Here is a 9847-nt window from a genome sequence, read left to right as displayed (position 1 = left end):
TTCCTCACCCTTCTTAGGGATTTGTAACAAATGTATCCTTACTCTCCTGTCCACATTTTCATGTCACTACTGGAGCCCCGCTCTCAGTCCCGGGCCTGTGGGAACTTGGCCATCACGTCAGAGAGCTGATACCCATCGTCTTTCTGCGCCCTCTGCTCTAAACAGGCCCATGCCCCTTAGCAAGTGCCCACCTGCCCTGCCTTCTCCTGTCTCTGAATACTTGGGTGTGAAGGTCCTTCTATAAACATCCTTTCCTTAGAGGCCTTCCTGCACTCGTGCCCCAGGAAGCCACTGCTGTCCCCTCTAATCCCCATCACTCCATCCCTTTCTAAGACAGCACAGCAATGCAGCCAGCTCAGCCAGACTGTGGGCCGACAGCGGGCCTTGCTGGGCACAGCCTAGCTCCCACCGTGGGGGAAAGAACCCAGCTGAAGGGACTTCTAACCCGTTCGCTTGGGTGAGAGCAGTGCCTCTCAGCCACAGGCAATTCATGTCCCCCAGGAGGCTGATGGCAATGTCTGGGGACGTTTTTGGTTGTCAGAGTGGCGAGGGTACTGCTGGCCTCTAGTGGTTACAGCCAGGGAAGCTGCCAGCCATCCTGCAGTGCACCACAAAGAACTACACGAACCGAGGTATCCTAGTGCCCTGGTTGAGAAACTGGATTAGAGTCAGGTCTCTTCAGAAAAGGGCAAAGAAAACAAACAATGAAAAAGGGTGCAGGAAGCTAACGTCTGGCCTCTTGCTTTCCCTCTGCAGTAGTGAGCAGTCTGCCAAAGCAGACACACACAAAGAGCTGATCAGAACGCTCAAGGAGCTGAAGGTTCACCTCCCCGCAGACAAGAAGGCCAAGGGCAAAGCCAGCACACTGGTGACCTTGAAGTACGCCCTGAGGAGCGTGAAGCAAGTGAAAGGTACGTCTGCTTGCATACTGGTTCCAACCCGTACAAATAAGTTTCAGGCACCCCCGACATTACAGCTTGGCCTGTGCTGGCTTTCTGAAACTCAGTCCTGACACAGCAGAAGGAAATTTAGGAGTCTGGTGAAGCCGCCATGATTGGAAACCTCAGTTCATTGGAAGTTTGCTACTGCACTTGACTTGTAGAGGGAAAAATAAAGTACATAGAAAACCAGCTGATGAGAGAAACCTATTTACAACAAAACTTTTGTGCTCTAGGATGGGGTCAGGTCGTGTTCAGGAGTCCAGCATCTTCAGGCTCTGGCCAGAGTCGGTGACGTGCCATTTGAGCAGCTCAGACTGGCCCTGAAGCGAAACATCCCATAGCCCTTAGCTGAGGGCCTGCCCCTCCTTTAAAAGATAACGTGAAGGGATAGAGGGACAGGATGGCCATACCTCATCCTCGAACGACAGTAGCTTAGAGCTTCTTGGTTCAAGACCTCGGGCAGTTCGTGTCTTGTTTAAATGTGTGAACTCCGTGGCAATGGTCTTTGGGCCAGGAAGGCAGGCAGGGCCTCCTTCCATCACAGGTACAAAGCAAAGGGACCGCCAAAACCCAGACCCCATCTCCATCTGTAGGCACGTTTGGATTTTATCATTAGGTGGCAGAATTTGACAGAGCATTAAGCATTGGATGGTGGACTANCCTTTCTCCCTAATGACGTGGTTGGGGGATGACGTTTATTTCATGTGTACCTCCCATAGTAAAAATTATCCTATTTCCTGAACCAAAAATTGGGACACACGGTCTCAAAAATAAGAAAGGCCACTTGGAAGTTGACCATCCGGCAGATGGGGCCCAAGTGTCAGCCTTGGTGGCCTGGGTGGCGTTGCACCGGGACCTCCTACAGGGCCGCAGGGTCTCCGTCCCCCTCCCTAGGCAGCTTCAGGGCCTAGCGGTGCATGAATGAGAGTAAATGAATGAATGTGAATGCGTGAATGAACGGTTCTCCGCAGGGAGTTTCCCGTGGCCATGGCCCCCAGGAGCGCGCCTCTGGCCTGTAGCCGAGGGCGGCAGCCTCCCGGGGCCTGGGCTTCAGCGGGGGTTCGTCCGCCAGGCCCGCCAGACAGAGGTGCACAGGAGCGGATGCCGGGCCCGCGCCCAGCTCCCCCGCCTCGCGGTGGTACGCGCCACTCCGCGCTCCCCGAGCCTGAGGACGCGAGCTATCCTGAATGGAAGGCGCCGAGGCCGGAAGTGGGAGGAACCACTCGGGAAGACGAGGAGGGGGGCACGAGCGCGCCGCGTCTTCATTGAGGAACCGACGCGGTGAACATGGAGTTCCATGTGCGTCTTATGTAAAAAGAGCGACGGGCACCGCAGCCAATGGACGCGCGGCGCTCTCAGGCCGGGCCCCCCGGTATGCAAATAAAGAGGCACGGCGGCCAATGGAGGGCGCCGGGGGCGGGCAAGGCGCGCGCGGTCACGTTTTCCACTATGTGACAGCGGCGAGTCAGCGGCAGCGGCGGAGGCGAGCGGCGCTGAGGTCTACGCGCTGCTCTTAGCGGCTGCGGCAACCGGCGCAGGGTCGGTGGGCAGACGCGGCGGACGCACCAGCGAACAGACGAAGGAGGACGCGGCTCCCCGGTGAGTGCGCGGCGGGGAACGCACCCCAGGCTGAGGCGTCGACAGCCGCCCGGCCGCCCGGCTTGCTGGTTACGTAACTGCCCCGGCCGGCCCGGGCTTCAGGCGGGCGGGTCTGGGTCCCGGCGGGCGGGCTCCGGGCGACGGCGGCGGTCCCTCCAGCCCACCGAGGCGCGACCCCAGAGCTTCCTGGGCCATCTGACTCCTTCTCAGCTTGAAACCAGCCTGGGGATGGGTACTGTTATCCCCATTTTGCAGATCAAGAAACTGAGGTTCAGAGAGGTTAGGCAACTTGATTATGGTCACAGCGCTACTCAGGGACTGCACCAGACTGTCCTTGTCTAGACGATTTGTGAAAATGAACCCTCCCTCCCCCAAAGGAGAGAGGACAGGGGACGGCCACGGCAGCCAAGGGTCAGTGCAACTGCCCCTGGAACATGGAAGGCCCCTTGGGGAGCTGGCTTCCTGCTCTGAGGCCAGACAGCCAAATTTCCAGCGGGGGGTGGGGGGCGGGTCACTGATGGACACCGGCCTAGGAGCCCTACCTGGACAGCCCGTGGGTCCCCTGGAGTGCGTCTTCAGAGACAAGGCGGCCTGAGAACCCGATGTGTACCCCCTATGCCCACCCCGGACCGCCCTGGACTTACTCTGTCTCCCCAGGTTGGGTAGAAAGGCGGTCCCACGTTGTGATACAGTAATCACACCATCCTTCTAGGGTGTCCCTTGGCTGCCAAGCCACGGACATGGACCGGGGGGAGTGGGGGAGGGGGGCAGCCTGCTAAACCCTCCAGGAAGGCCAGGGTAAGGGATGACAACTTGGTTGCCATGGTTTCTATCACCCACACACACACAAAAAACCAGTTTGGGAAGCTGCCTTACAGCGCAACGGAGCCATAAAGTACCCTGGAAATCATCCAGGGTCACCTCTTGACTTGACAGGTGAGGAAACTGAGGCCCAGATGCCTGCTGGGCATACGTCATGGCAGGACCACACCCGGGCTCAGGGTGTCTGCAGGGTCCTCCATCATCCTGAGGGTCTTGACCTGGGTCAGGATGAGCTTCCGAGGTTCTACGAAGGCCTGAAATTGGGTGCTGAATCCTGAGTGGGCTGAAATCTGGGGGGAGGGGCCTCAGGTCCCCCAGATGTGGAGAACCCCAGCACCATGGCAGAGCCCCCATGAGTACCTCTGTCACCTCCCCCATCCGACACAGCAGGGCCACTGGCTTCTCCCCGACTGCACCCAGAGTTTCTGGTCCCTGGCTGGGTTTGGCAGGGAAGGGAACAGGATTTTACCTGAAGGCTTTAATTGGTAATTGAGTTTTTAAATACAAGGCTGATCACTTTTTATAGGGTGCATGAGTAAAATGGAAAGAAGGATTCCTTATTTTTAAGTGGAGGCTGCGTGATATGCCAACACATGGATGGGAATGGTACCGTGGGTGTTCAGTTATCTGTCACTGTCATCTGAGTGTGATTTACTGGTACAGAGCTAACACAGCCCTGGCTTTCTGTGGAGGCTGGGGTGCTGGGTGGGGAAGGGGGGCCCTGCCACCAGCCAGCGGCTGCTGCTGGGTGACTGAGCCCCCCCTCTGGGCTTCAGTTTCCTCATCTGTACAGAGGGGCTCAGATTAAACCATCTTCCAGGTCTGTTTCAATTCCCAGGCAGGCTCTTGCCTTCAGGCCACNAACATCATACTTTCTGGTGAAATACTGAGCACTTGCTCCCTCGACCTGAGAGCAGGGCAGGAGGTCCACTCTGAAAACCTGTATCCGACAATATCCTGGATGTCCTAGCCCGTGCCATCGGACTGTGACGTCGAGAATGTCGTTTGCAAAGGGACAGCAGGCATATGGGTGCCAACATCCCAGACCCAGCAGCGCTGCTCAGAGATGCGCTCAGGTCCTCCAGGGGCAGGGGAAGAAAGATGGAGGCTGCACATTGATTGGTGGCAGTTCGACCTGTGTCTTCCTGGGGGAAGACATATGAGCACACAGAACACACATAACGCCCCAAAACAGTGGACAGCCTTCTCTGGATCTATATTTAGTTTACAAGCAAAAAGCCCTTCTCAGTAGGTGTCTTGCACACAATAAAGGTACCTTCTCTACACTAGTCCACAGAACACCCCACATCCAGACAGAAGCACCAGAGCCCTGCTCACCACCTGGGTCAAGGCCTTCCCAACCACAAGAGGCAGGTGGGCCTTGTCTGCAGTGACCAGAGTCTGCAGACCTAAGACACAGCTGCCATGCCTGTGTGCCCACATCTGGCAGCTGCCTCAGGGTGTCCCTGCCAGTAGCTGCCTCTGTGCCAGCCAGGGGCAGGTGCATTAAGCAGCCATCCACCAGTGCCAGGCATGAGGAAGCTGGAGAGTGAGGGTGAAGGTCAGGCATTCTCATCTGCAATGTCCCTGGACCCAGGAAGGGGGCTCGGGGGCTGGTGGACCCGAAAGATTGACAGTGTCCCCTCCATCTCCTTAGAGAGGACAAGCTGCCCCGCCCTCCCCCTGTAAATTATATTTACAGATCCGATTCACTTCCTAGGCCCCTGTCCTTCGCTCCTGCCCCAGCTTGTGGATCCACAAACCATGTGATCAAGAGGAAGCAGTGGCTACACAATGCCTGCCGCAAAGTAGTTGCCCAGGAGGAAACAGCTGGCTCACCGAGCGCATGAGTGAATGAGATAGCCGGCAAGTGGCATGGCCCAGATGCGGAGGGACCCTCCAGGCAGGGCCTGGTATGAGTGGGCAGGGCTGACTCAGGCTCCACCCATTGGAGGAAATAGCGGGGTGGACTGGACTGGGGACGGGGAGAGCAGCCTTTGGTGGGGAGGTAAGGTGAAGGCTGAGACCAGAGGTCAGCACCTTCCAGGACAGCGTTCCTCAGGCAGCTGGGGACCTGGCTCACCACCCCTTCCCCCAGGCTTCCTTCTTGCCAGCCTGCCTCCTCCGGTGCCAACAGCAATTTGCCTGGCCAAGAGCTCTGTACCAGAGGTGACGGCTAATTCCGACGGCTAATAATTTCCATGTCAGTGTAGGCTGACCAGGAAAGGATTCATTCCCCTCCCCCAACCTGAATGCCCCAGTGTGTGCGCGCACATGCGCGCACACACACACACACACACACACACACACACACACACACACTCACTCAACATCTTGGTGAGAATGGCACCCATGGACTTGGCCTGGTCCTGGGGGGTTGCACTCCTCAGTATTCTCCTGTTGGAGCTGGGATGGAGACTTCTGCCCAGGTCTGTCCTGTTCTCCAGGGACTTACACCCCATCTTAGGTGAAATTGCCTCCAAACCTGCCTCATCACCCTTCTACATTGCAAACTACTAACAAACAAAGGATCCAATGAAATGCATGTTTGCAAGCCCCCACCCCCCCAATATCCAGGTGTCAACCAATACTTGTGGAGTGAATGAAAGTGTCCAAAAACAAGAATGAAGAAACTAACTGTGAGACACTGAAATAGATTAGATTTCGAAGAGTTCTGGAAACCTATAACATTTAATTTCTAAAATAACTGATTTCACTATTTTTAATGTCAAAGTAGAAAGGAATTTAGGGAGGAAATGTGACATTAGGCTGCAGGATGAATATGGAGCAAGACCAAGAAAACTCAAGCAGGAGGAGAGCCTGCTGTGTGGATGAGCTGTCTGTTTACTCTGGTTTCCAGAACAATGGAGTTCACCGCTGACGTCAATGTATGTGAGGAAACAAAAGAGCTTTGAGGTGTGTCAGAGATGCTGGGCCTGGATTTGGGTGTGCGTGTGTGTTCCAGTGTGTGAAGGAGGTGGAGAGTGTGTCCAGGTGTCAATGTCAGAGACACTGGAGGAGGGGACACTCTCACAGTGGAGTGTGAGCCACACAGCAGGCCCCCCAGGGCTCATGTGGGAAGGCTTGTCCCGATGACCTTGGTATTTGCCCCGGTTTGCATCTGTGTCTGAGGCAGTTGCACACACACCTTGTCAAGGAGGGGGAAAGAAGTGGCTGGACGTAGGAATTCCTGAATGTGGGCTCGACTTTGAAAACTGGCAGCTTCATTTGCCTGCAGGCTCCAGATCATAAACCTTCCTTTCCTCCCATCCCTGGCCCCCAGGGGAGCCCAGAGGGAAGAATGGGACACATGGAGGGAGATGCGACAGGCCCCAGCTTCTTAGATGGCTGGTGCCCTCTCAGCCTTGCAGANAGGCCCCCACTGTTGGAGCAGCAGCCCTTTCCCCAGTTAAAATGCACACTGCTCAGGGCTGTGACTCTGTGACTTAGCCTTTGCTGTCACCAGAAATCTGAGGGAGGGGACAGAAGGAGCAGGGCTGTGGGCCCAGCTCCACGGGCGGGGCAGTGGCAGAGACCGCTGTCCGTGGGCAGCTGTACAACAGGGGAGGGCTGCTGAGATTTGACCGCCAGCTGTGGGGGCAAGGGAACCACCCACGAGGACGACCCCTTCCGAGAGAGGCCCAGCCTCTAACCACGCCTCCTCTGCAGTGTCGGGAAGAACCACGAGCACGTCCGCTACCACCCGTTCCGCATGACGCCTTACCTGGTGAAGGTGCCAGGCCGGCAGGGCGCTGAGAGCCAGCTGTGCTGCGTGCTGCTGGCAGAGAGGGTGCACTCGGGCTACGAAGGTAACGGCCAGCGCACAGGCTCCGCGGGTCCCTCACTGCTCCCTTGTTTCAGACACAACATCTGTAAGGCTGATTCCAGCCAGGCCTATCACCCAGCCTTGGGCACAGTCTCCACCTCCCTGGAGACGGAAGGCATAGCCACCCTTGTCCTCTGGCGCTCCATGGGGCCCCTACCAGGCCACCTCCTCATGCAGTTAGTAGGGCTGCACGCTGGCATCACTCACCCACATCTGGGCCATCACTGTGACCACGGGTGCCCTTCCCCTCCCCTGGCTACTGCCTACCATCCACGTAGTGAGAATAGGTCTGACAGTCCAGGACCCAGGGCCCTCCCAGCCTTACGCACCCCCAGGCCTCAGCCCCAGTTGGCCCCTCTGAAGTGCTCAGAACCCAAACCGTCCACATCCCCAAAGAAATAAAGTGCTGGGCATTCCTCGCTCCCCGCCGTGGCCCACCCTGCCCCCTCCTGGACCTCCCACCCGCCCCACACGTACTGGCTTCTGCAGCCAGGCTGGCCTCTGCCCGTCATCATGAAGGCTCTCCTTACCCGGTGACCCCTCCCGGTCCTGCTAGCTCCTCAGGCCACCCTCTCCCCCCAGTAAAACCCAAAATCTGGTTCTTCCCTTGAAGCCCAAAGGTCCCAAGACACTTGGCCACCCTAATAGTATCTTTGAGCGACCCCTCCTACTAAACTGCCTTGTGACACAGCCCTCGTACCGGCCACGGCGCTGGCCAGCAGGTCCTCACCATGGCAACTCAGCCAGTCACATGGTTTCAGAATTCTCTGACAGCAGGCACCATCTTAACTGCTGAGCCACTGGGGTCCAATCTAGTCCGTGTTCAATTAATCTTCTCTCAGTGGTTAGTGATGGCTTTTCCATTTTTTTTTAAGCTGAGCCATCCTGCCACCTGTTGGCAGCTCAGCGGCTGCTCAGCTCAGGCCGGGACTTGAACCGCTGTTGCTCAGAGCTCACACTCTTGAGCGAACTCTTAACCAACTGAGCCACTCGGCTGGCCCTAGTGATGGCTTTTCCAAAAAGGCACTTTTTTAAGTGGTAGAAATGTTTTAGGTATGTGGCTTTCTTTCAGATAGTCAGTGGGTTCCTGCATATAGGATATTCTCTTCCAAATAGTTCATAAAGATTTAGAGGGTTACTTAGATTTCAGCAAGTTGTTGTCCCTAATGAGCAGAGTCACCTTCAAGAAGGAAACATTTTGGAATTCTGAATGTTTTGTCCATGAATTTGGAAGTTGAGGAAAATTCTGGCTATAGGATTTTCTCTATGCAAATTACCTTTGCCCACCTTAGAAACTGAAGTCCCAAGGCAGTGACATCTGCTGACAAGTTTGAATCCAAATAACTAACTCACGTTTGGAAAAGAGTTAGTTCAGCTCATCTTGTTGGATGTTACAAGCCACGGAGATGCCTTCCTGCAGGAGCTTGCCAACGCCACATGTGGCTCTGTGAACGTGGATGCCTGGCTTTCTAGCTGCAAACTGGTCCACAGAGAAGCTGACAGGCTGGCCAGTGGTCCTTGGGCACAGTGCTCCCTTTGTGATGAGTGGTTGTTCAGAGCTGACTTTTTAACCTTTCTGGGCTCCCCTCACTAAAGACACATGGTGTCTCTAGTGGTGGTAATGTAACCACATTAAGTATGCATTTCTCAGAATCAGAAATGTGCAAAATTCTCTTCTTTCAGCCCCTCGAATTCCTCCTGAAAAGAGAATTTTTACCACCACACACACACCAAATTGTTTGTTCCAGGACGTGGACGAAAGGTAAGCCACGTGGCACTGTCCCCGCTGCCACACGCGCCTCATGCATTGCTTGTCTTGGGGCCAATCTGCACCCTCTGTCGTCACTGTCTCGGCAGCTACTTTGTAACTGAGTCAGGCCCAGTGCATGTTCCTGCTTGTTGAAGTTGTTGAGCTGAAGCTAAGCCTGCATGTCGTGTGATAGCCACCAAAATGTGTAACTGTTTAGGCAAGGAGATAATTACGGCATTACACTAGACACCTCCTGAGATGCACACATGGTGTGAATGGGTCTTCTGGGTAATCGTTCCAGCTGAGCCTGTCTTTATTAGCCTGTTTAAACTCATTTCAAAAATTGGACACATGCGTAAAGAATGGTACGACTGGGACTGTGTGCCTGGGACAGTGTAGGATTAAAGCTGGGACACCATTGGCAGGATCCCAGCAGAAGTGCACCTGCTGCCGCGTGCCACAGGGAGGCGTCACCTCCATCCCTCTGCCCAGCACCCCTTTCTGGGTGTCCCACCCAGGGTGCTGCAGCTGGGGGAGCATAACGTTCTGAGCGGGTTCTGGATTAGCTGGCATTGGACCAGGGCCCTGGGGGGCCTTCCCCAGCCCCTCCTGCGCTGATACATGGAGACCAGACATGCTCCAGGCTGCGGGCAGTGGTCGGGAGAAGTCTGCTCAGAGGGCACGCTGGAGGGAGACCGAGAAGCTCCAGCCAGTATGCTGCGCTTTCCAGAAGCAGCCCAGGGCGCCTCCCCAGGCACTGTTGAGACTTGGGTCCCCCCACGTCCCACTGCCCACCCCTGGTGCAGGCCACCGGGCCTCCTGGGGAAGTTCTGCTCTCAGGCGGCCAGGGATTAGCAGCCTCCAGCCCCAGGCTGCTCAGAACGACAGAGAAACAGCTTTCAGGTGCAG

At 56.0% G+C, this 9847-nt stretch overlaps 1 protein-coding gene across 1 annotated transcript in view; it reads left to right on the top strand.

The window, feature by feature from the left end:
* Positions 1-6892: 6892 nt before the first annotated feature.
* PER2 (period circadian regulator 2) overlaps positions 6893-9847 on the top strand; it is a 33921-nt gene continuing 30966 nt past the window's right edge. Inside the window, exons 1-2 of the mRNA XM_019630102.1 lie at positions 6893-7171; positions 8872-8950. Of these exons, the coding sequence (XP_019485647.1) occupies positions 7075-7171; positions 8872-8950 (176 nt within the window). The 5' untranslated portion in view covers positions 6893-7074. The remainder of the gene's footprint in view (positions 7172-8871; positions 8951-9847) is intronic.

Source organism: Hipposideros armiger, unplaced genomic scaffold, assembly GCF_001890085.2.
Source record: "Hipposideros armiger isolate ML-2016 unplaced genomic scaffold, ASM189008v1 scaffold_17, whole genome shotgun sequence".
In the NCBI taxonomy this organism is placed as follows: Eukaryota; Metazoa; Chordata; class Mammalia; order Chiroptera; family Hipposideridae; genus Hipposideros; species Hipposideros armiger.
This window is presented reverse-complemented; position numbering and strand designations above follow the sequence as displayed.